Source organism: Mobula hypostoma, chromosome 1, assembly GCF_963921235.1.
Source record: "Mobula hypostoma chromosome 1, sMobHyp1.1, whole genome shotgun sequence".
Taxonomy (NCBI): domain Eukaryota; kingdom Metazoa; phylum Chordata; class Chondrichthyes; order Myliobatiformes; family Myliobatidae; genus Mobula; species Mobula hypostoma.
This window is the reverse complement of record NC_086097.1, coordinates 16,778,536-16,805,929: the sequence shown is the minus strand read 5'-3', so window position 1 is coordinate 16,805,929 and position 27,394 is coordinate 16,778,536. Positions and strand designations below refer to the sequence as shown.

Here is a 27,394-nt window from a genome sequence, read left to right as displayed (position 1 = left end):
TTGGTGCTGTGAAAAGATCAACAAGCTAAGTGAATCTTCTTGTCCACAAGATACTTCAAGAACTCTGGGTAAATCTCATCTAACCCAGTGGCTTTTTGTTTGGCATCACTGCAAAAATAACATCCATTTCATCTACCGATGCAGGGAGAGGTCTAAATCCAGAAGCCTTTGCACAGATTTTGGTATTCTCTGTTAAACTGAGCTTTTATTTCTTCACTATTTTAAATACCAAGTGAAAATGGAAAACAACTGAAATTGCATTGACTCAGGAAGGATCCGTTTTCAGTGGCTGAGCCTCTCTAAGAAACTGGACACAGAGCCTCCAAGCCTTATAGCTGATACGAGGAGTCTATGCTTCTCACTGCCTTATCCAATGCTTATGGTGATCTTGTGGAATTCTCTGGGTTTTCTTGAACTCTGATAATAGATGTTTTCGTTGTAACTCTTATCATCAATGATTCTATTGTGTTTCTTTGGATGTACTGTAAATACCCACATGAAAATTAATCTCACAGTAGTATATAATACATATGTACTTTGATAATAAATATACTTTGAATCAATTTTACTTAGTTTGACATCAGATTCAGAGTTGCAGAAGTTGGTTTCCAAGGAGGAATTGCTAGAAATAAAATTGAAGGAAATATTGTTGTGATCCATGTCCTGAATGCCATGTTCAGACTTGGCCAAAGGAAAGACATTAAAAATTTCTGTTTTGCACTCTGTTGACATATCCCCACAAGTGAGTGAAAATTATTCACTTTTAATAAATCCTGGTGAGGCAAAACCATCAGTCCCATTCCCCCTTTCTTTATTTTCCATGCCAGTTTTGCACCAGTCCTTGACCTGTCCTCAGACTACCCAGCTTAGGAATATAATGAGTAATATAGCAGCCAAGAGGGAATTTACAACCAGGATATCTTTGAGAGGTAGGAAGAATCTAGAGCTTCCAGAGGAAACCAATACAGTCAAGGAGAGTCTGTGCAATCTCCACAAGTTCAGGATCAAACAAATCCTTGGAACTGAGGCAGCAACACTAACTATTGGGTGACCATGGTGACAACACTGTGTGCCACTATAGCATAGCGGTTAGCTTGACTATTACAATGCAAGGCGTTCCGGAGTTCAGAGTACAATCCTGGTGCCATTTTGAAAGGAGTCTCTATACACTCTTCCCGTGGAATGCATGGATTTTCTCCCATTTCCTCCCACAGTCCAAAGACATAGCAGGTAGGTTGATAGGTCACTGCAAATTTTCCCGAGATTAGGTTAGAGTTCAATCAGATTTGACGGGGGTTGCTGGGGCAGTGTGGCTCAAAGGGTCAGAAGGGCCTACTCCACACTGTATCACTAAATAAATAAAATGAACATTGCTTAGCTTGCTAACGTGTAACAGGGGAAAGATGAGAAAATAAAGTAAAATCACTAACAGTCCAAAGGGTCAGTTCCCAAGGTCACCAGAAAAAGTGCATCACAGATGGCAGCAATTTAGAATAGTTGTACTCATGTGAATGCAGCAACTGAACAACCATTACTTCACAAAGCATGTTATGAATATGATAATTAAGGCGTAATTGATCAAAAATGATGACAACAAATCCCTTTATTAAAATTTACTCATCATTCTTGCAACATAATTAACAACAAGTTTTTGTAAAAACAGTATTTTTTCTTAAAATATCAGTCCACTTAATATTATTCAGCATACACTCTCTACTCATCAGCTTCTGAAAGGAGTCTATCGTAAATGTTTTTCATAATGACAATTGTAGCAATGATAAAGTGTAAGTAGTTATTCATTACTTTTTTTCTAGTTTTTTTTTATGGATGTTTGGGCTTATTAATACAAGAGTAAATTCTGCAGTTCACTTCAAGTTACATTGGGTTGCCTCAAGATTTAACAACAGCGTAATGGGAAGAACTTGGAGGGCAACAGGGAATGCTGCAACTGAGAAATGGATGGTTCTTCCAATAAAACTGAATAGCCTCCTTTAACACTTCATTTAATGCTTGACATCTACCAACATATAAATCTTCAGGGGGGAAAAAAGCTCCAAAAAACATTATGAAGTTAAATTAGCTTTCTATTTTTGAGGAACCAAGTGACAGAAACTATATTAACCCCATTATATCCCAAGGTAATTTTGGATATAACTCAACATGCATGCTGAAAAAAGAAAACCACCAAGTTTTTAATCAAAGTTTTCCTTCTTTAAAAAGGAGCTTAACTCAAATGGTGTTGCATTGTAATGCTATGAATTAACCAATGTTATATCTCTCCATTAGCTGTAAATGGGGTGTACAGAAATATTCTGGTTAAGTTACTAGGCTAGTATTCAGAGTCCAACATGATTGTGCTGGAAATAAGACTTTGAGTAAGAGATACATTACAGCTGGTCAATTTAAATTCAATTAACTAAACAATTTTGGAACAAGAAGCTATTATAATGAGCAAGAAACTACTAACCCACAATAAAAAAGAAACTATTGAGTTCATTTATGTTCTTTAGGGAAGGAAATTTGCAATTTACCTGTATCTGGCCCATGACCTCTGATTAAATCTTGATTGATTTCTTAAATAGTCTGAAGAGCCACTCATTTCAGAAACAATCGAGATTGGGAAATAATCACTATCTGGCATTACCCAAATTCTGGAAACAAATAAATTTTACAGACAGAAAACAGCAGTAAATACAGTATAAAGCACTTTAGACACTGGTTGCAAACTTATTTGTGTTCCTGATCCTTTTGTGTTCAGGACCCCGAGGCCCAGCCCAGCATCCAGACTTCAGTCCTGGCTGCACTCCTTATTTGTGCTGTGGATCCAGCTCATATTCTGGACCAACAAGTGAGCAAGATGGTACAAAAATCCGAATATCTGAACAAACAGTTGCCCTATTACAGGAATTTTACTGCAGTTATCCAAGGCTCCATTATATGTTCAGGGTTTGCACTCAATCATAAACTTTATAATCATTAATTGATATAAAAAGTTCTGTCTTTTGGTACCATTACAGACAACAAAACGTCAACCAACTAAGCTTGAAATATTGCTTCTTATTTGCTCCTTTTATAATCCTTGATAGTTTTTTCTGGTGTTCATTCCTCTCAGCCTTAGGGAAAAAAAACATATCCATAAATCCTCTCTATTCAGCTGATGAAATTTCACCCAAAAAGTTACAAGGGTCTGGAACCTCTTGCCTGAAAGGGTGATGAGGTAGAAACCTTCATCACATGAAAAACAGACCTAGATGATTTGAAGAATCAAGACCCACAGAGCTACTTACTGGGATCTGGGAAATAGGAATAACCCAAGTAACTCCATTTTTGACCAGTCTCATTTCAATGGGCCAAGTGGCTTCAGTCTGTATAACGATGTAACACATGTATATATTTGAATATTAAGTTATGAGTGCCCCTGAAGTCTCAAACTGTTTTGAATTAAGAGATAAGGGATACTTTCTTCAGTTACTAAGTTTCGATCTCTAGAAAGACTCCAACAATAAGAAATAACATATTCATTCACCCATTTTAATCATAAACAGTATAAATATTCAGAAAAAAACTCGTGTATCCATAGCATCAAGCACTTTTGTCAGAATATAAAAGTATTTGTACTTATCTTTTATAAATAAATAACATTCAGATCACAATCAAACACTATGTAATGTTACAATATTAAAATCGTCCTGGTATGCCAGTACTAATGTTATGGTGAGAACATTCATCAATATACTAAAAGGGGGCAATACGTGATCCAGTGTAAGCAAAGTTCTGGTTCTTCCATTTATTTCATATATTCTCCAATATCACCTCTGTACCAACTGAGGAGCAATAAATATTAGAGCTTTGCAGGTAGTATAATATTTATTTTATTTTATTTAGAGATACAGTGCAGAACAGGCCCTTCCGACTCTTCAAGCCGTGCAGCCTAGCAGCATACCTAATTAACACTAATCTAATCACAGAACAACTGACAATGACCAAATAACTTACTAACTGGTACATCTTTGGACTGCGGGAGGAAATCAGTGTACCCAGAGGAAACTCATGTGATCAGGAGCAGAACGTACAAACTCCTTACAGTGGCGGAATTGAACTTCGAGCTCCAACATAATAGGATTGCACGAGCCGCTATGCTACTATGGCGCGCCCCCCCCCGCCCCCACGAACCATGGTAGTTCTTGCCGCAGTCCTCTTTTATCAACTCCTTTACACACTACTCATGAAATCCACTATGTCATATGTTATAGGCTGATTGTAATAATGCACTGGAATGACTACAGATGACTCACAAAACTCCAGTATTAGAAGGGGACTAGGAGGGAATTAAATGTATTTTCATAAACTTCAACGCCTTCCGTTATTAAATTGCTCCCAAGATACAGGGTGGGAATCCCTGCAGAGTGTGACCTCTTGCCAATGCTCAGAACTGCAACAACCAAGATTTTGCCTTGTTTGCAGCAAAACTCAGGCTCATCTTGAAAATTAAAACATACTGATTTTAATCTGTTTCTTAAAAGAGGATATCAGGATCAGTAATGGCTAGCTGACACACCTTACATCGCTGTCATCCACCTACAGCTGCCATGAATGTGGTAGATTAAAAGAGTAGACTTCTATATTCCTTACAATAGTCAAACAACATGAAATGTTAAACAAAATACATTTAATAAAAGAAATACACTGTATAGAGCATGTCCATTGTCACAACAAAGAGAAAGGTCAAATTAACGACTTAAACCCAAGCCCTTCATAAGAATTAGAAAATGGAACTGCTTAAACTTCCAATTTTCAAAATATACATTCTGACACTTTACGCTCTTGTTCAACCTACTGGCAGAGCCAATACTTTAATTTCTGTTTCTACACCTGCATTTCTCATTATACAACAAAGGGCTCCACACTGACATACTTTCTACTTGAATAGTGGTACTGAAGCTAACAAACTGTGATTTTCTAAAAGAATCCCATGCAGTCTCCTATCATAAGACAACTTGTTTTTGTGCACTTTCGAAATTAATTTTATAGCTGTCAGCACAGAAACACACTACTTCTTCAGCTTCAAAAATGAAAGCTAAAAGAAAATAAAAATAACCATTTTTATCAAATCTGCCAACTTAAAATCCCGACTTTGTTCAGCTTTGTAATGTGCGTGAATTTCATCTGGCAGCAATACACTTGAGTTCTCTAAGTATCCTATCATAGTAAATGTATTTGCTGAGTAACTGGAGAATGGTGCTAAGTAACTGATGTTTTTGAATTGCCAGAGAAAAATGTGAAGAGGTATGCCTACTGTTCAATGCGATTACTCCTCATTTTTCTTTTTCCATTACTCAAGACAAATTCACCATATAATCAATGCTATGACAGCTCTGAAAAGAAAATCTCCTGCTATATTCATACAATACTCTCAACACTCCACACCATTGCTGTCAATAAAGTCACTCAAAGTATTGCAGAGGACTCCCTTCCAATATATTTCGTAAACCTTTTCTTCAAAAGTACTCATCTCCTTATGATAATTCACTTCCATTAAACTTGTCATGGCACAAGAAAATTAATTTACCTCCCTCCCCCCACCTCCTCATAGTCTTCACTTGAATCTCTCCCACTGACAGTCTTCTTCACAATCATCTTATAAACAAGAAAATTAAAACCCCAAAACATCTCAACTAGTGAAACAGCATCAATAAACTAATGATGATTCCCACCGTCCCCTAGTCTAATAAAGTATTTCAAATCACTGTGCAAATGCACAACTATTAATATAACTTCTTATAAATTTTAAGAAAATGCAATATAATATCACCAAAAGATAAATTATTTTCTTTAAAGAATACAGTTACATCCTGTTTATAAGTTATTAAACATCTTGCTGCTCTCCTGTTTGGATTTGCAATGCATCACTTCATTAGACTTAATTAAAAAGAAAATCCTGATTTACATGAGAACATAATTAGATTTGAATTGATTTTCACATAACTTAAGTTTATGATTGTTATAATTAACATATCAACTGAAACAGAGTTTAATACTGAAAACACACAGCACTGTCAAAGAGAAAGATGGCAGACAGACTTCATTGATTGGAATGAACAGAGATCTATAAAAGTAAGCAGTCTAGTCAGTGTTGAATTGAATACAATGTTTTCCATCTTAAAATAACAATTTGTACCTTGACCCTTCACCAGTGCATGATGAACATAAAGATGTGCTATCCTGCTTGATTGTTTCTGGGTCTCAATTCCAGGGGAAAAGATTCCATAGCTTTAGATGGTTCCTTGTGAGAATTACATCCAAAAATTATATCCAAGCTACAAACGTACATGCGGCCTAAATTCAGAAGTGAATCTGATGCCGAAACAAAACATGCACAGATTTCTTGTGGGGAACAGAACTCCTCACATTATCTTTGGAATCAATCTCTACTGCAAAACGGTTTTATACCAACACTCTACTTCTGGTGGAATGTACTGTCAAAAGAAAATTGCTCTCATCCCATTATTTTTGACACCAGAGTGCAGGTCAGAATAATTTTCAAATTTGCAAAACTAGTTTTTTTTTAAAAAAGGCACCAGTTCTGGGTATAGGATAGCGTATTGGAGAACTGAATTTGAAATTCTGGCTAGTGACAATCATAATTACAAATGCAGGGCAGAATTCTTCATCAGAATATGTCATTTGAAGTTATAAATTGCTGGTGTTATCACCTGGGATAGAGGAACTCTCACAAACGGAGAAGCCATTCCCAGCTCAGTAGTGCAGAACATCTCTGAACTTTGAGCGCTATTGTTGTAAGGTCATTGGTCAGCCAATTGAAATGTTTACTGTAAGGCAAGCTGTACTGACGGGGAAAAGAACTTAGGAAATAAAATTGTTTCCTTACATTGTAAAGTGAGTTTTAAAAAAAGAACAATTTATATTTGTAAAGCAACTCAGCAGTATTGTCAGGTAAATATGAGACAGATTCAGATTGTGAACTGATAAAAACTGTTCGAACACAAGTGAGTAACATTCCAGCAAAAAAAAAACACAAATAATAAATTGTTCTAGGAGCAGCCTCAGATTTCAGAAATCCATCACCCAGGCTGGGTGCCATGAGGGAAATGGAAGAAGTAGCTGTGCAAGGCAGGGTGCAGTGATGGAGAGAGGAGTGAAAGCAGGAGGGCATGTGATGCCAAAGAGCAGCCATCTGAAAGTGGCAAAGTGGTAAGCTAGCACCAGGGTTAATGTCAGGAGAGCAAAGAGGCAAAAGACAAGGGAAGAGCGAAACAGTTGGAGCACATGATATGGGGAGAACATGTGAGGAAGCAAGACCGTAAGAGGGTGCACAAGAGAATAAGAGATTGGGTTTCAGCCATGGATTGAGAAGCATTGTGTGACTGAGTGTTCAGTGGGGATCGAGATTGCATGTGTGCAGATGAATGATAAACGACGAGAATGATTGCAAAGGAGAATAAAAAAACAATTATGAAACAGAAGAAGTGGAGTTGTGAGCTGGACTGAAAGAAGGATGATAGGGACACAGAGGCACACACAACAGGTACCAGAAAGTGAAAAAGCAGAGAAAGGGAAAGAGACAGCAAAAAAGATAGTTACGTGGATTGTAGGGGTATGGTGGGTGATGGACCTGGTGCAGGATGATGGGAATAGACAGTTTAAATGGTTCTGCATGGACTAGACAAGCCAAAGGGCCTGTTTCCATGCTGTACTTTTCTGTGACTCTGAGATAGAAAAACAAAGAGGAAAAGCATGATTAAAAGTTAAAAATAAGAAGAGGGGAGAAATTAAAAGAGAAAAATAGAATGTCAGTAGGAATAAGTATTTTGTGCCATATACTTTGGATGTAATTTTAGAAAATGTAAAATTCCTCTTTGTTTACAAGGGACTATGTTCTGCAAGTGAAACGATGATTTTTGTAACCTTAGAACTCCAAGATCACTAGTTAATGTTAAGGCAATTGTGAGAAAGAGTTTACAAAGTACTGCCTTTATTTGTAATAAATTAATAGTATTAAAATCATTCTCATATTTTTTTTTCTTGATCATGTACGTTGCATCCCTTCATATCTAATCTATACCGAGACCTGGACAAACACAGTGGAGGAACGTTAAGGACAGCAAGGCAAGATTTCATTTTGTGTAAATGTGAGAGAGAAAATTAACGATAAACAGAACTGCTGTGCTTCCTGCTTCCTGATATATTGTATGACACGAGAGACAACAGAAAAAGGTTGAGTTAGATAAAGGACAAGGAACACTATTTTGAACACACCTTTCATTCTATTTCTGATTTTATACCCAGCAGCTGTTCTCTAACTGAAGTCAAAGATATTCTGTCTTCTTTTCACTTTACAATGTCCCTGTAATTTTAAGTAAAGCTGGATCAATGCAGCCTAGTTGCTCTTCAACTTTGCAGGAAACCTGTCTTCAAACACATTTGCTTACACTTAATAATAATTTACTAACTTACCATTCAAATTATCTGTAATATACCACAACCTGATACAACATGCATCTCAACTACATTATACAATTACTTCTTTCTAAAGAGGTCCTCATAACAATGTTCCTAACATGATCTTTTAGAGAATTTGATATAGAATTGTGAAATGTGATGGTGCAGGGAAGGAGGCTTGCTTAGGTTGCATTGAGATCTCTGGAACTTTTTGTGAATAATGTGCAGTATTCTATTTACAAATATCCGCTGAATACATGCAAGTCCTTCCACCTCTTCATTACTAATCAACTCATTGTCCTTCCATTTCATTTAACAGAATTATTTTAACAATGTACTTGAATATCTGGAGACTTGAATAAAACATTGCTTCTAAACAGTTATTTCTTACTCATGACCCTGTGTTTGGCCGAAATCCCTGTTTGGCTAATATTAACCTCGTGGATCAATAACAACAACTCAGAAAATGTGCAGTATTCAGAAGTTTGTGAGGTTGGTTGTAAAGCTCGGTCATAAAGAAAAGGCCAACAGTTTGATGAAAGCTCAGTCAATGGGAGAATTTGGGAGATAGAATTTGCAGTTTCCTTCATAGTCAAGTGTTTCATTCCATCACAAGGCCATCAGATTTCTTGAATCCGGAGGTGGACACGGAATGTTGTATGCCACAGAAGCCATTTAACAAAGAGCTTAGTGACAGAGCATTCAGAGTACTCCTCTTACTTCCAGTCAGATGATAGAATCTTCAAAGGATCTCCCAGATTAAGCCATTGGTAAATTAGATGAATGCAGAAGGATCACTTCGACCACAGATTGTGAAACTTCTGTTTCTATTTTGGAACTGAGCACTTGTCCACCTAGTTGCTTGCCAAGTCATTTGGAAAACATTAACTGTACCGTATCGACTTCTCCACAACTTTCAAACCTGTTTGCCCAGTGACTGAAGACTCAAGTTACAATAATAGAGAATCGTTGCTCAATCCATGTCCATTTGGCAGATAGGGAGAATCCACAGTGATCTTCAATCTTTTAACTGTCCTGATCCTGGTTCCTATACTATCTTCCAATGGATAGATCATTGTGTCCTTAAAAACTTCAGAATTACAGCATTCCAAACCCTTCACTGCCTTCATTAATGGCCAGTTTTAGCATTTTATGCAGCTCTTCATAGGAATCGTAAGTTGGAAGGCACAACTGGTTAAAGCTAGAGATGGAAACAAAGAATTGTCAGTCCAAAAATTAAAAGCATAGAATCAGCTTCTTTTTTCTCCATTATCATTAAAATGCTTGACTTTCGCTGCTAAATATCAACACCATTTTTGAAATGTCTCTTATTTACATGTTGAGATGATCAAATTTAATTATCTTTTTATTAAAATAGTTAATTATTTATTAGGTGGCTTGTATAAAGTTTATATTATTCTGTTAAGTCTTTTTCCTCTCATTTCTATATCACCCCTGCTTCTGCCCTCTTCATTTTCCCTTTCATTGCCTCTCATATTACTTGCTGTTTAGTCCCCAGCTCTTTCCTCTTAGCCTCCTCCATTTTAATGCTCCAATTCACAGCAAGGAATAAAATTATCTAATAAAATAATATTATGTACTGACATTGGAGAGGGTTCAAAGAAGTTTTATGAAAATGATTCTGAGATTGAAAGGCTTGTCACATGAGGAGCATTTGATGGCTCTGGGTCTGTACTCACTGGAATTCAGAAGGCTCTGGGTGACTTCATTGAAACCTATCAAATGTTGAAAGGTCTCTATAGAGTGGATGTGGAGAGGATGTATCCAATGGTGGAGAAGTCTAAGACCAGAGGACACAGCCTCAGAATAGAGGGGTGTCCTTTTAGAACAGATGAGGATGAATTTCTTTAACCAGGGAGTGGTGAATCTATGGAGTTTGTTGCCACAGGTAGCTGTGAAAGTGAAATCATTGGTATATTTAAGGCAGAGGTTGATAAGTTTGTTACCAGTCAGGGTATGAAGGGATACGGAGAGATGACAGGAGATTGGGGCTGAGAGGGAAAATGGATCAGCCATGATGAAATGGCAGGGCAGACTCAACGGGCCAAATGGCCCAACTCTGCTCCTACATCTTATGATCTTATGTCAGTGCATTGCCAATGGAATCTAATTCCTTACCACCGTCTTCCTCATAACGACTTGGAGATGTGGTTATGGGTGATGGTTCAGGTGGAAGAAAAAAAAATTACGTTGTCATTTTTAAGTTGACACTACTATATGTGACATTCACCCACATCTGTACCCACAGTTATATGCCATTTGCTGAAGCACTCACCATGTATGGGCTGTGGGCAAGGAACTCTGCGTTGGTGCTGCAATGATCTGAAAAGACGGGCACATTGCCACAAATCCTCCTGGCGGCAGCTGGGAAGAGCCCGTTGTGAACTGCAACAACCGAGCAAGTTCCTCTTGAGTGAAACTGGACACCACTGTCCAGAACCACTTCATTACCTGTGATGGAGGTCGGGGAGGGAGAGGGTGCAGAGACAGAGGCAGTGGGGAGAAAAAAAGACAGATGATTTAAGACTTGTAGTGGAAAAAGATTGATATTTTCTATGCCACAAATCTGGCAGCAATTTTGACAAGTTAGGTATCAAATATGATCACCTTTTCACTTATACTGATTCAACACCAAATCATTGACTCCCGCAGCCTAGCTGCTAGGCCTCTACTTACCTAGAATAGATCTGCTAACAACAATCAGATCCTTGAAGCAATTGTGACGTGATTGAGAGTGTCTGACCTCAAACAGCAAAACCACTCTCAAACATCTTCTGACAGACAGCGTCACACTCCAGAAATCCATCTTGCACAATTAGAATCATAGAATCGTACAGCAAAGAAACAGTTATATTCTCCCCACCAAAGAGATAGTACCAAAGGCCTGCACAATTTTCAAATGACTTGCTTATCGTACAATAAAGACTCTTTTGTCGTAAAGGCCCCCAAACTTATGAAGCACCACACCAAATCCTTCAGCCCACCGTTTACTAGTTTTTCATCATGTGAGACTTTAGCTTGAAGTTTTCTGGGAACCAGTAATAGTCTGAACTTAGATCATGCATGTTCTTATGAGACAACTTGGTTCCTGAAAATGACTCTGTCCTGGTCCTCGTGACTCTGAGCAGTGTTTCTCAACTATAACTAGCATTACTCGGTACTGCCCAAATCAGATTAATCAACAGAAATAATTTGACAGCCAGTTAAACCATGCCTTTGGAATGAATCAGCTATCAAAGTAACTTTTGTGACTATCCCTGCAACTTCCCAGCAATTATGATGGCAACTGGAGCCTTTAAAACTGGGGACAAGCTCTCAGGAGAAGATAGCAGTCATTGAGGTAGAGACAAGAAGTTTCTTTAACAGGGGCTGGAAGTTTGTGACATTTTCTACCACAGAGGTTGTGGATAATCATTTGCTGATGAACAGTTGATATCAACAGATTTCAAAGCACTCAGGGAATCAGAGGGTTTGGGGAACTAGACAAGGTACAATTTCAACCATAATCCCATTGAACTGCAGAACAGTTCAAGGGTCCATATAATCTACTCTCGTTTCTTATGAATACAAGACTAGAACTTCAAATTAAGATTGCTATTAGATAAATGTTCATGTACTTATTGTTAAATATAGTTAGATTGTTATATATAGTTAGTTTTATTTGATATTAAATCAAATATATTTTGCTCTTTGGAACATATTATTGTGAGCCTCCTTCTTCAGCCTCTTATTGGTGCAGTCGAAGGTTCCCACCTACCTTAAAAGGCATCAATCATACTGGTGCCCAAGAAGAGTACCTGGACAACAGCAATATCTCTGTCAGGCTGCTGTTTATTGATTATGGCTCAGCAGTCAACACCATCATCCTTTCAGGACTAATCAACAAACTTCAAAACTTGGACCTCTGTACTTCCTTCTGCAACTGGATCCCTGACTTCCGCACTGGGAGACTACATTCAGAGCAGATCAGTAACAACTTCTCCTCCTTACTGACAATCAACACGGACATACCTCAAGGATGCGTGCTTAGCCAACAAGGAATTGAGTGCGGACTTCAGGAGTGGATGTTGGGCAGAACACACACCAGTCCTCATTGAGGAGTCAGCAGTGGAAAGGATTGGCAGCTTCAAGTTCCTGAGCCCAGCTCATTGGTGTAATCACAAAGACACACCAGCGGCTCCACTTTATAAGATTTTGAGGAAATTTGGTACACCAAAGGGCCTAGCAAATTTCCACAGAAATGGCATGAAGAGCTTTCTGACTGGTTGCATCACCACCTGGTATGGAGGCTCCAATGCTCGGGATTGAAAAAGGCTACAAAAGGTTGTAAACTCAACTTGCTCCATCACAGGCACAAGCCTCCCCACTACTGAGGACATCTTCAAAAGGCAGTGCCTCAAGAAGGTGGAATCCATCATTAAGGACCCTCATACTCAATGGGCCGAATGGCCGACTTCTGCTCCTTTGTCTTATGGTCTTATATTCCAGGACACACCTTCTTCTCATTATTACCAATAAAGGGAGAGTCTAGGAACATTGGGCACAGCCTCAGAATAGAAGGAATAGAATCATCTCAGAATGGATGAGGAGGAATTTCTTTAGCCGTAGGGTGGTGAATCAGTTGAATTCATTGCAACAGACAGCTGTGGAAGCCAAGACACTACTGAATAGTTTATCAGAAACAATGGTTCAAATGGCCTAATTCTGCTCCTATGTCTTATGGTCTTACCATCAGGGAGGTGGTACAGGAGCCTGAAGAAGCACACTCAATGTTTTAAGAGAAGCTTATCCCCATCTCATGTTTTTTTTCTGAATAATCCATAAACCCATGCACAGTTACTCACTGTATCTAGATTTTGCCCTATTATTCTATTTCATAATGTAACTTACTGTAATTCTGCTCCTATGTCTTATGGTCTTCTAGTAGCTTTTACTGCTGCCACAAGACAACAAATTTCATGACATACATAAGTGATAATGAACTTGCTTCCGGTTCTGCAATCTACCATTTCACAATGCAAGCAGGATGTTGTATACAACTTCTAGTAGAACCCAAAATTCGCTTCTACTGCTTAATTCTACTCTGACTATGCATCTCTTATTATAGCTTCATTTTCTTATTACATCGGACGGTCTGGCCTGTACCAACCATTTCCCTGTAGCTCCCAGTTTTGTTAATACCTAGGCTTACCTTCTCTCGGAAATGCCAGGACCCTCCAACAATTACAGCATGAGTCTTGAAATCAGGTACATTGATATTTCCAGTCCCACACATCAATAGCTGGAGGTTAAAAAACAGCAAGAGTAGCTTTGTTAACTTGATTGAGAAGGTGAAATGAATCACACTACAATCAGAAATTTCATTTCTATTAGGAAACTAGATGACTTGCCACAATACTGTTCAGAGTTCAGGTATTAAAAATAGGTGCATTATCAATTAGAATTAATAGCCAAAGGAGGCAGCAGAGAAGCAACTAAAGACTAACAGATTTACATAGCCTGCTTACGATAAAATTAAAATGCTGGAGGAGCTCAGCAGGTTTGATAGCATCTATGGAAAAGAATAAGCAGTTGATGTTGTGGTCTGAAAGCTTTCCAACAAAACTGTTCATGTTTATTCTCCTCCATCGATGCTGCCTGACCTGCTGACCTCCAGCATTTTGTACGTGTTACTCAGGTTTTCCAGCATCTGCTAAATTATTTATAATTGAACAGTTCAGAAGGAAAACATGTGAAAATGTTAGGGTTTTTAATAAATTATTCAGCCACAGTTTGAATATTAAGATGGGAGTTTTAAGAGACACTGGCTGCAAGAAATAATTGGTGAAGGAGCTGCAGGAGTTCCATTACATTTCCACTACGCAACATAAATTTTAAATAGTGGAAATGTTATACCAGCAATGTGCAAAGGGGAAAGAAAGACTAATGCTTCAGGTGCCACAGCGTCTGTCTCTTTCAGGGGCCATCCATATTTCCACCTCATCCATAATGTCACAGTGCATAAGCTCAAGTTTTAAAGTAGACAGGTGAGAAATGAAGATGCAGCAAGTTACAAAGGTAGGGAACCATATATGCAGACAAAATCTTCTTTTTTAAAAAGCAGTAAAGCCAGATTTAGTGATACCAAAAAATTAGGCAGAAAAAAAGTTGGGGAAAGAAAGGTTTTCAACTGTAAAAGAGAATGTTAGACCTATAACACAATTATATAAATACTTAATTTTTTGAATGGTAGAAATGAGGAAGAGGAAGAAAGAAGTCTTGTGAGCATTTGAAGATATCTCACTGTCTCCAAGATGCTGTCTGTGTCAAACCAAATTGCAATTTATGGGCCTTTGTCTTTAAGGCCCACATTGAAGATCAGTTGTCAGCTGACACCATGCTTCCAAAGTAAAGGTCTAGTCAAGCCTTGCATATATAGTCTTTCGGACAAAGTCAGCATGGATTTGTGAAAGGAAAATCATGTCTGACGAATCTCATAGAATTTTTTGAGGATGTAACTAGTAGAGTGGATAGGGGAGAACCAGTGGATGTGGTATATTTGGATTTTCAGAAGGTTTTTGACAAGGTCCCACACAGGAGAATAGTGTGCAAACTTAAAGCACACGGTATTGGGGGTAAGGTATTGATGTGGATAGAGAATTGGTTAGCAGACAGGAAGCAAAGAGTGGGAATAAACAGGACCGTTTCAGAATGGCAGGCAGTGACTAGTGGGGTACCGCAAGGCTCAGTGCTGGGACCTCAGTTGTTTACAATATATATTAATGACTTGGATAAGGGAATTAAATGCAGCATCTCCAAGTTTGCGGATGACACGAAGCTGGGTGGCAGTGTTAGTTGTGAGGAGGATGCTAAGAGGATGCAGGGTGACTTGGATAGGTTGGGTGAGTGGGCAAATTCATGGCAGATGCAATTTAATGTGGATAAATGTGAAGTTATCCACTTTGGTGGCAAAAATAGGAAAACAGATTATTATCTGAATGGTGGCCGATTAGGAAAAGGGGAGGTGCAACGAGACCTGGGTGTCATTATACACCAGTCATTGAAAGTGGGCATGCAGGTACAGCAGGCGGTGAAAAAGGCGACTGGTATGCTGGCATTTATAGCGAGAGGTTTCGAGTACAGGAGCAGGGAGGTACTACTGCAGTTGTACAAGGCCTTGGTGAGACCACACCTGGAGTATTGTGTGCAGTTTTGGTCCCCTAATCTGAGGAAAGACATCCTTGCCATAGAGGGAGTACAAAGAAGGTTCACCAGATTGATTACTGGGATGGCAGGACTTGCATATGAAGAAAGACTGGATGAACTGGGCTTGTACTCGTTGGAATTTAGAAGATTGAGGGGGGGATCTGATTGAAACGTATAAAATCCTAAAGGGATTGGACAGGCTAGATGCAGGAAGATTGTTCCTGATGTTGGGGAAGTCCAGAACGAGGGGTCACAGTTTGAGGATAAAGGGGAAGCCTTTTAGGACCGAGATTAGGAAAAACTTCTTCACGCAGAGAGTGGTGAATCTGTGGAATTCTCTGCCACAGGAAACAGTTGAGGCCAGTTCATTGGCTATATTTAAGAGGGAGTTAGATATGGTCCTTGTGGCTACGGGGATCAGGGGGTATGGAGGGAAGGCTGGTGCAGGGTTGGATGATCAGCCATGATCATAATAAATGGCGGTGCAGGCTCGAAGGGCCGAATGGCCTACTCCTGCACCTATTTTCTATGTTTCTATGTTAAACCCTCAATCAACTGAGACTGAGGTTTGAGAACAGGCAGCTGCTGTTGCCTCTTGGGCCAGAGATTAGTATCTAGCATTGTTGGCACATTATTGCCATCTAGTGGCAGAAAGTATTTCATTCAAGAATACTTGAAATAATATAATCTTCATAGCAAAAATGAATGATAATTCCATTCAAAATGCAGTACTCCTCTAGTTTCCTAAAATACTGTCCCAGCAGCAAGAGAGATTTTGCTCAACTGTGGTAACCTCAAAAGCACTGAAAAAACTAGATTAGCCTGAATTTAACATCGCATTTCCTTGGAATTTATGTTGATAAGTTTATGTTGAGACCAAATTTGGGGTATTGTGTGCAGTTCTGGTTACCTACCTACAGGAAATATTAATAAGATTGGAAGAGTGACTGAAAAAACTTACAAGGATGCTGCTGTGACTTGAGAACCTGTGTTATGACAGTCTTTGGGGCAGCAAGGTAGAGTAGTGGCTAGCACAACGCTATACAATCCTGGCAACCCAAATTCAATTCCCGCTGCTGCCTGCAAGGTTTCCTTCCACAGTCAAGAGACCTACTGGTTGGTAGGTTAATTGGTCATTGTAAATTGCCCTGTGATTAGGCTAGAATTAAATCAGAGGGAATGCTAAGCATCGAGGCTCGAAAGATGGAAGGACCTATTCTGCGTGACAAACAGTCCCATTGGCGACCACAAAACTCTTCTATTCCCTTTACCATTGAATCTCCTACCACGATAACTCTTCCCTGCCCTCCTGAGCAATAGAGCCACCCATGGTGCCATGATCTTGGCTACTGCTGCCAACAGCGTGCAAAGCTGAACTGACAGTTAAGCTAAATATTCTCCAACATATTTGAAGACAAAGTATATTTGGGCAATCTGAAAGTTAATAATTTTAAAGCTGTATTAATGATCCCAACAGTTTTACCACCTGAACTTCCAGCATAAGCTATAATGTGCCCCAAAAAAATGGTGCTCCTATAATCTTGCCAACAGGATTGTACGTGAGAGGAAAATTGCCATGCAGAATCACCAGCTCATTTCTTTACTTACACTAAATTCAGTGAAGGTTGTTGCCAAACTATGAATCAATCACGCAAGAAGGCACTATCCTTAGCAAAGGAACCTCACTATCCAGATGTTCCTGCTTCACATTAATATCATCAGGGAAGAGGTACAGGGCCCTGAAGACCTACACTCAATGATCCAGAAGTTTCTTCTCCTGTGCCATCAGATTTTTGAACAGCCCATGAATCCATGTTTGTTATTCCATTTCTTCAACAGTTTAATTCTGTAGTTTATAATAGCGTCTTAGTGCCGTACTGCTGCTGCAAACCAACTAATTTCTCATGATACACGTCAGTGATAATAAATCGGATCCTGATTGAGGGGGATGAGGTCAGTTGTGGTTTTTTTTTCCTTCCTGTCCTGCAACATTCAGTGTATATTTTTGCATATGAAAAATAAGCAGACAGAAACAAATGCTGCCTGCCTTTCTACATTCCAGCAAGATCACCTCAAAAGCATTCTCAGGTTGACTGAAGTATTTAAAAAAGATTAAAGTCTGTCACGAGCCTTGTGGCCCATCATGCTGGTGCTTATGCTGGTTTCCATGGTGTGAAGCGACTGAGAGTACAAGACTCCCCCTCGGATAGGACGCCAATCTATCGCGAGGTTAAACCCCTACATTTTTGCTGGTACCCATCCTCAGCTGGGTAGACTGGAGCATTGCGTGGTTAAGTGCCTCGCTCAAGGACCCACACGCTACCTCGGCCAAGGCTTGAACCCATGACCTTCAGATCGCTAGTCCAATGCCCTAACCACTTGGCCACGTGCTTGAAGTATACCCATATTATAATCCAAATTCCCTACTCAACCCATGGATACCTTTCCAGCTACACAATCTTAATGGATCCATTTCAATCAAAGTCATTGTAAGCCAACCAGTGACTAATTATGTGTTGTGCGTGTACATGAACTTTTGTTCTTTGAAAGCTGGATCAAGACCATACTGACAAATTCACCTGGGGATTTTAAGTAATTCTGGATTTGGATCATCATTGGAGTGGCCAACTGCATCCAATTCATAAGATTCAAGATTGTTTATTGTCATTCTTCAGTACACAAGTGTAAAGGAGAACAAAATGATTGTTACTCCAGATCCAATGCAACTCAAAAACTACAATAAATACAAATATAAAAGTAATCCTATAAACACATTGTACAAGTAACTGCTGAGTTGGCCACATATACATACAATTAGCATATATACATAAACTGATTGTATGTACATAAAGTGACAGTAGGTACAGGAGTACCTGTACAGAAGGTGACTAACAAGAAATGACAAAGTGACGCTTGGCAAGAGGAACTCTTCTGGTAGCAGCAGGGTAGCTGGAAACACAGTGGCACAGTGACTCTTAATGCTACAGTTACACAGAAACAAGTAGTCCCTCTCCCATTCTATTATTCTTTTGCTACTGGAGGAAAGAAAAAGACCAAAAGATATCTTGAGTAGGAATAGTCATATAAAAATAATCACAATCATAACATATACTAGAAAATGTACCCAAGTAATTTATATTAAATCGTGGTGTAGCTTACACACAATGACTTTTTGTTCAGAGCAAGTGCAAACATGAGATAAACTTATTGAAATTTCAGTACAAAGGGACAGTCACATCAACAGTGTATGAGCCATTTGTTTGAGCATTGCCTACCTCCAACTCATTTTCGTCAAAAATGGCCAAGAGATTTTCAGGAATTAACTCATTCAAGCCTACAGGAAAAAAATTAATTATTGGCTTCAAGTTTATAAGTGAGAAGCACTTTGAGGTGACTTAAGAATAAGAGGATATTACAAATGCAAGTTTCTTTTTATATATTTTTGGTTTGCTGCTTACATCAGGTGGACAAGAGCATGCTTTGTGCTCCCAAATCACTGTCATTACCTGGCAGCTAGAAGACTCAGTTTAGGCAGCCATGACTGCAAGACTACCCTCTGCTGATCAACTGCCTTCTCATTGTGAAGGTGACTGTAATTTGCTTCTTTTCAACATCTAAAGCAAGAGTTAATTTTCTCACACACTTCAAGTGCTCCCTCTTCACTTCTTTGGCACAGCTATGTCGACAGCTATGTTGGTGTGGGAATGTGTTACACTTGCAGGCTGGCCCCAGCACATCCTCAGATTGTGTTGGTTATTAAGGCAAATGCTTTAATTTATGTTTCGATGTGCATTTGATTAATAAATAAATAAACTGGATTTAATATATGGCAAACAACAGGAATCCTGCAGATGCTGGAAATTCAAGCAACATACATCAAAGTTGCTGGTGAACGCAGCAGGCCAAGCAGCATCTATAGGAAGAGGCGCAGTCGACGTTTCAGGCCGAGACCCTTCTGTCTTCATTTTTTAAAGAAAGGGGCTTCCCTTCCTCCACTATCAACTCTGCTCTTAAACGCATCTCCTCCATTTCACGTACATCTGCTCTCACTCCATCCTCCCACCACCCCACTAGGAATAGGGTTCCCCTGGTCCTCACCTACCACCCCACCAGCCTCCGGGTCCAACATATTATTCTCCGTAACTTCCGCCACCTCCAACGGGATCCCACCACTAAGCACATCTTTCCCTCCCCACCTCTCTCTGCATTCCGCAGGGATCGCTCCCTACACAACTCCCTTGTCCATTCGTCCCCCCCATCCCTCCCCACTGATCTCCCTCCTGGCACTTATCCGTGTAAGCGGAACAAGTGCTACACATGCCCTTACACTTCCTCCCTTACCACCATTCAGGGCCCCAAACAGTCCTTCCAGGTGAGGCATCACTTCACCTGTGAGTCGACTGGGGTGATATACTGCGTCCGGTGCTCCCGATGTGGCCTTTTATATATTGGTGAGACCCGACGCAGACTGGGAGACCGCTTTGCTGAACATCTACGCTCTGTCCGCCAGAGAAAGCAGGATCTCCCAGTGGCCACACATTTTAATTCCACATCCCATTCCCATTCTGACATGTCTATCCACGGCCTCCTCTACTGTAAAGATGAAGCCACACTCAGGTTGGAGGAACAACACCTTATATTCCGTATGGGTAGCCTCCAACCTGATGGCATGAACATTGACTTCTCTAACTTCCGCTAGGCCCCACCTCCCCCTCGTACCCCAGCTGTTACTCCTTTTTATGCACACATTCTTTCTCTCACTCTCCTTTTTCTCCCTCTGTCCCTCTGAATATACCTCTTGCCCATCCTCTGGGTCACCCCCCCCCGTCTTTCTCCCTAGGCCTCCTGTCCCATGATCCTCTCGTATCCCCTTTTGCCTATCACCTGTCTAGCTCTCGGCTCTATCCCTCCCCCTCCTGTCTTCTCCTATCATTTTGCATCTCCCCCTCCCCCTCCAGCTTTCAAATCCCTTACTCACTCTTCCTTCAGTTAGTCCTGACGAAGGGTCTCGGCCTGAAACGTCGACTGCGCCTCTTCCTATAGATGCTGCTTGGCCTGCTGCGTTCACCAGCAACTTTGATGTATGTTGCTTTAATATATGGCAACCATGTTATCCAGGACCCTACCCAGAAAAAGCCAAGGCCAGGATGGAGCTGGCTACATTTCCTTTCATGGAAACGGAGACCTCTCCCCACCCCTACATCAATGCAAGCAATGAACTGTTACCAAATACTTACTAAATCTGTCACAATGCAAGTGTCAGTTCCTTTTTGATTGTTTTCCTCCCATGTTGGGAGCACTGTCCTCATTGTACAATTTCCTCAAAAAATTTATTACAATATACATTGAAACCTCTTAAGCCTATTACACCATTCAATAAGATCATGGCTAAATCTGTAACCCATCACTGCACTCATTCTCCATCCCCTTTGATCCCCTTGTATAAAAATCAATGAACGCAGCCTTGAGTATGACAGAATATCTGTAGCCACTTGGGGTTGAAAGTGCCAATGTTCTGCAATCCACTGAAAAAAATGTATTCCTATCTCAGCTCATGGATAATTCCTAATCTTGAGATAATGCCTCCAAGTTCTTTGATTCTGCAGCCTCTCAACAACTACTTTTATAAATCTCTCTCAGTGTCTATTTCAATGGCTCTTCACATGGCTTTAGATCACCTGGACAATACAAACACCTATATCAGTTGTTGATTGATTATAGCTCAGTGTTTAACACAATCATTCCTACAGTCCTGATCAAAAAGCTACAGAACCTAAGCCTCTGTACCTCCCTCTGCAACTGGATCCTCAACTTCCTAACCAGACCACAATCTGTGCAAATTGGTAACATCTCCTCCTCGCAGACGATCCACACTAGTGCATCTCAGGGATGTGTGCTTAGCCTACCGCTTTGTTCTCTCTACACCCATGACTGTGTGGCTAGGCATAGCTTGTATGTTATCTATAAATTTGCTGGTGGTACAACCATTGCTGGCAGAATCTCAGATGGAGATGGGGGCATACAGGAGTGAGGTATATCAGCTAGTTGAGTGGTGCTGCAGCAACAACCTTGCACTCAATGTCAGTGAGACCAAAGAGCTGATTGTGAACACAAACCAACCCGCAGAGGGATCAGAAGTGGAGAGAGTGAGCAATTTCAAGTTTTAGGTATCAACATCTGGGAGAATCCAACCTGGACCCACCATATCGAGGCAGCTATAAAAAAGGCAGGACAGCAGCTATATTTCAATAGGAGTTTGAGGAGATTTGGCTTGTCATCTAAAACACTCGAAAACTTCTACAGATGTATTGTGGAGAACATTCCAACAGGCTACATCACTGTCTGGTACGTACAGGATCAAAAGAAGCTACAAAAAATTGTAAAATCAGGCAGCTCCATCATGGGTACTAGCCTCTGTAGTATCCAAGACATCTTCAAGGAGTGGTGCCTCAGAGCAGAGTCCATTATTAAGGACCCCATCATACAGACATGCCCTCTTCTCATTGCTGCCATCAGGAATGATGTACAGAATCCTGAAGGCACACACTTAGTGATTCAGGAACAACTACTTCTCCTCTGCCATCCAATTTCTAAATGGTTATTGAACCCATGAACACTACCTCACATTTTTTATTTCTGTTTTTCCACTATTTTTCACTTAACTATTTTACATATATACATGTATACTTACGATAATTGATTTTTTTTCTATATTTATCATGTATTGTATTGTACTGCTGCTACTAAGTTAACAAATTTCATGATATATGCCGGTGATATCAAACCTGATTCTGATTCAGTATTTAAGATATCTCAATGACTTCACTTTCTAAATTTCAGTGGGTACAAGCCAATCACACTGGGTCATTTCTCACAGAATAACCTCAAAAATGATCCCGAGAATGAATTACCAGAATGGCTCAGGGAGTGAAAGGGTTAACACATGATGAGCATTTCCTGGCTCTGGGCCCATACTCACTGGAGTTTATACATATGACAGGCGATTTCATCAAAACCTCCTGAATACTGAAAGGCCTTGATAGAGCGGGTGTGGAGAGGATGTTTCCTATGGAAGAGTCTGGAACCAGAGGGTGCAGCCTCTGAACAGAAGGACATCTCTTCCGTGAGAGAGTGGCGAATCTGTACAACTCATTGCCTGTGGAGGCCAAGTCATTGGGTAGGTTCAAAGTGGAGGTTGACAGGTTCTTGATTAGTAAGGACATCAAAGGTTATCAGAAGAAGGCAGGAGAATGGGACTGAAAGGAAAAATAAATCAGCCATGATTGAATGGTGGAGCAGACTCGACAGATCAGATGGTTTAATTCTGTTCCTATATCTTTTGGCCTAAAAAACAGGAATCAGTTTACAAATTACAAAACAAGTATATCCTTCCTAATTACAGAGACCTCAATATTCAGGTACCGAAACCCAGCAGTATTATTGTAAAATAGCGTTACTTTGCTATTACGGCTCCCCTGATACCAAATATTTGAATATAAACTCAGAAAAAGGTTTCAATTGACACATCACCACAGTAACCACTAAGTACATATATTATACCTACATGTGCATACTTATGTTTAAAATACTCTCCAAAAGTGGTCAAACTTATATTCTTCCCCACACCATTGGAATATGAACAGTTTTGCTTTAAAGGTGATAAACATGCAGTAAAGATGACGCTGGAGTACAAGTTCAATCTATTAAGAGATCAGCATTAGCCAGAACACTGTTTTAAAACTAAGCCCGTGGATTGAACTAGGAAAACTATTCAACAATAAGCATCATGACTAAATTCAGAGATTTGTGGTTCCCACTAGGAATTTTATTTGGATGCTCAGTAGATGAAATTAGAATTTAAAAAAAATTAACAAATATATAAATGCTACCCTCCACATTCAGCACAATGATTTGAGACATTTAGTTTAACTTCATCAGCTAGAACAGTGGCACTCTGCTTCTGTCCACTTCTTTTACAGTCCTTATGAAGGGCCCCAGCCTGATATATTGACTGTTCATTCCACAGACACTGCCTGACTTGCTGAGTTCCGCCAGCATTTTATATGCGCTGCTCTGGATTTCCAGCCTCTGCAGAATCACATGCTTAAAACGACACTGTTTCTTTTACACTCAAGTTTCACCATAACACAATCATACCTTTAAGGAAACACTCCACTTCTTGGCGCACCTGAGTGGCTAGTCTGTATTGTGCAAGCATGTTCAAGTAGAATATCTTGTTGTCGTTGGTTACTGGTACCTGCGCACCCCCAGCTATCAGCTCTATAACCTGAAGAAGAATGAGTACACTCAGAGGGATGATCCAAAAGAAGAAATGTTCTTCGTCATTTTGACAGTCAGATCAGTAATGCTAAATGGGACATTGCATCCAAGGTGTCAGGACAACAAGCAGCTGCAAAGCTTTATGACAGCAGTTTAATAAAAACACACCAACATGGTGTGGAAGGACACAGTGGTGCAGTAACTTGAGCAGCCGCCACAACTCCAGTGACACCCAAGTTAAAGCCCCACCTCTGGTGCTGTCTGTGTGGACTTTTCACATTCTCCTGTAACTCAGTAAATCTCCCTCAGGTGCTTTAACATCCTCTTATGTTCCAAAGATGTGCCAGTAGGTTAATTGGCTACTGTAAACTACTCCTGGTGCAGGAGGGTGGCAGGAGGAAAAAAGGCGAGCTGATGAACATGTGAGCAAGAATAGGTTGCAGAGGAATCAAGGGGGCAGTGCACTGAGCAGAAATGGTGGGCTGAATGACTTCCTTCTGCATTGTACAAGAATGAAAACTGGAGGTTCATATCAGAAACCCCAAGGTAAGGACTCATCTTTAATAAGGAGGGCTTTAGGAATTAACGGATTAATGAAAATACAGCACCCCAAAAGCAATCTTAATATTACTCAATATCATTATGAAACAAATACTACAATGGAGTTGAATGAGGCAACCTCCTATCATCAAGAAAGGAAAGAACTCACATGTGAGTTGGTTCTGCAAACAGGTACCCATGACTAGGAGGGTGTTAAAATGGTTAGGCTAAGAGGTAGGAAAATGAAAAAAAGATATAAAAAACAATTGCATTTAAAAATATCCACAACAGAAAGCAGACTTCATTCAATTAAATGCACGGAAAATTTGGTAAGCAGGCCTATAGTCTTCAAGCAACACACATAAAAATTGCTGGTGAACGCAGCAGGCCAGGCAGCATCTACAGGAAGAGGTACAGTCAACGTTTTGGGCCAAGACCCTTCATCAGGACTGGAAAAAAATGAGAAGTCAGAGCAAGAAGGTGAGGGGAAGGGAGGAAGAAGTACAAGGTGGTAGGTGATAGGTGAAACAAGGAGAGGGTGAGGGGTGAAGTAAAAAGCTGGGAAGTTGATTGGTGAAAGAGATAAAGGGCTGAAGAAGGAGGAATCTGATAGGAGAGGGTAGAAGACCATGGAAGGAGGAGAAGCACCAGAGGGAAGTGATGGGCAGGTAAGCAGATAAGGTGAGATAGGGGAACAGGAATAGGGGAATGGTGAAGGGGGGGCAATTATCAGAAGTTTGAGAAATCAGTGTTCATTCCATTAGGTTGGAGGCTACCCAGATGGACTATAAGGTATTGCTTCTCATTGCAGCAGTAGAGGCGGCCATGGACTGACATGTTGGAATGGTAATGGGAAGCAGAACTGAAAAGGGTCGCATGCTTTTTCAGACGGGCTATAGTCTTACTAGGCAAACGTTGAAGCAGATGATGGAAAACATTAAAACAACTGTATTCCAGACAAGAATTAAAGAAGTACGTTAAATTATGAGCTGAGTAAGACATGAAAAGTAATCAAGAGAAACAGTTACTAAATACAGGAAAATAGCAGAAGAGGAATTAAGAAAAAGATGAAGCATTAGAAAATTAAGAATATTTTTAGAAGTGTCAGTACAAAAGGAACGGGATAAATGGATATTTCTCAGACTGAAAACAGAATAAATTGTATTTCATTCCTTTGTGTAAATGTTTAATAAAGGTATTGTCAAAGGACAAAAGAACTGAAGGAGTAATACTAAAATTTCTTGATAGCACCATGTTATTGGCATGAACAGTAAGGAGTTAGAAATGACAGCTGTGAAAGACATACAATTCAATGATGAGAAATACATAATGCATTCTAGAATAAGACTGAGAAAATATATGTTTTAAATGCTAAGACTTTTTAAGCAGAGAAAAGTAGTAAACTAGGAAGCATCCAGATGTAGTACATGTTATTGGATTTTGATTGGATACTTTGAGACAGATTAAGTGCTATGATTTTTGTTTTATGCAATCTTAGGCTACCTTTGGTATGTAAAATTATATGGCAGAAAATTACAAGAATTGACAAGCTATAAAGAAAGCTTATAAATAGAGACCATTCAACCCATTGCAAAGCTTTTTTCCATAACTTTGCCATTTTTTGTTGGTCTCTATAGAATCTTCTTCCACCAATATTTAAAGCAATTTGTTCCAGAGCACAATTTCTGATATATTTTTAAGTCCGTATATATTTACACTAATTTATCAGGATATTGCTCAAGAGTGAGGGCTTGGTTATGAAATAGGGGAAGAAGATATATATAATTTTGATGAAGAAAAAAAGTATATAAGGAATGATTTAATTGCGATCTTCACAGTCATGATGGACTGACCTCGATGGGACAAATGGCCTAAGTTTCATCCACATGGTCATACGGTTACAATACCAATACCCTAGATGATATCCTTAGCAAAAGGGCATATGAAATTTTATTTCAAATGCTGGTATGAACTAAATTTCTTGCAACTCTACCTTTTCCAACTGTCCTGACTTGTTGTATTTTTCCTCAGCAAAAACGAGATCCATTTCACTCACATCGTTGTTCAAAATATAACAAACTTTACTCTTGTAGAATTCTGGATCATCCGTTGCGAAATACTGCAAGAAGGTGGAGATATTTTAACTTAATTTTAACATCAAGACCAACATAATGGTGATTAGCAAACCAGAAAAGGCATGTAAATTGAAAAAAATATATTTTTAACTATAAGAATCACTGACATTTTTACAAGTACAGGACATACCAATTCCCTTTTCTTAAAGGCAGCCTAAATTTTCTAACCTGTGTCATGACTTAAATCTGCAATTAATGAGCGATTTAAATGCAAAGCACAAGCCAAGAAACAAACTCGTTTGCAAAACATCACCATTGCATATTTAATTTTCATGGACTCTAAAGATACAAATGCAAGGCTTCAGTCTACAACCAAAATGAAATGCATTTATCCATCAAGTACCTTCCTTATTCAAGCTCCCTGCATCTGAAAATTCATGATCAGAATACACTAGCTTCATCCCTGGAAGTATTGGTAGCTAATTATTAGCTACAAAAGCAGCTGAATATGACTGGATATGGAGTTGGGGCAGAGAGATGGTAGGGTGGGGTGGGTTGGGGTGGCTGCAAAGGAAGGTCGAGTATAAAAGAATCTGCTCAGATCATTTTAAAAGAGTCAAAAACATGCCATACAAGTAAGAATATGGTCTAGACTTCCTTAAATTTGAGGGGGTATGTTATTAGAAGAAGGAAACCAGTTGAGATCCATCCCAATACTACTTTTGAAAAAGCATTGATTTGCATACCCAATGTCTTATATTACTCTGAACCATGGCAGGCAAATACGTATTGAACAGTATATGCTACAAATAAGGAAAGAAACAGAAAATGCT

At 39.6% G+C, this 27,394-nt stretch overlaps 1 protein-coding gene across 10 annotated transcripts in view; it reads right to left on the bottom strand.

The window, feature by feature from the left end:
- Positions 1-1,594: 1,594 nt before the first annotated feature.
- The window catches only part of arel1 (apoptosis resistant E3 ubiquitin protein ligase 1), a 98,835-nt gene continuing 73,035 nt past the window's right edge, over positions 1,595-27,394 (bottom strand). For 9 of the 10 annotated variants that reach the window (XM_063043993.1, XM_063043984.1, XM_063044029.1 and 6 more), the window contains 6 exons: positions 26,480-26,605; positions 23,824-23,953; positions 18,942-19,000; positions 13,673-13,762; positions 10,757-10,932; positions 1,595-9,661 (listed from right to left, as the gene is read on the bottom strand). In XM_063043993.1, coding sequence (XP_062900063.1) covers positions 9,559-9,661; positions 10,757-10,932; positions 13,673-13,762; positions 18,942-19,000; positions 23,824-23,953; positions 26,480-26,605 — 684 coding nt within the window. In that variant the 3' untranslated portion in view covers positions 1,595-9,558. Of the gene's footprint in view, positions 9,662-10,756; positions 10,933-13,672; positions 13,763-18,941; positions 19,001-23,823; positions 23,954-26,479; positions 26,606-27,394 lie in introns of those variants that run through there. The other variant, XR_010017428.1, reaches the window with a different exon arrangement.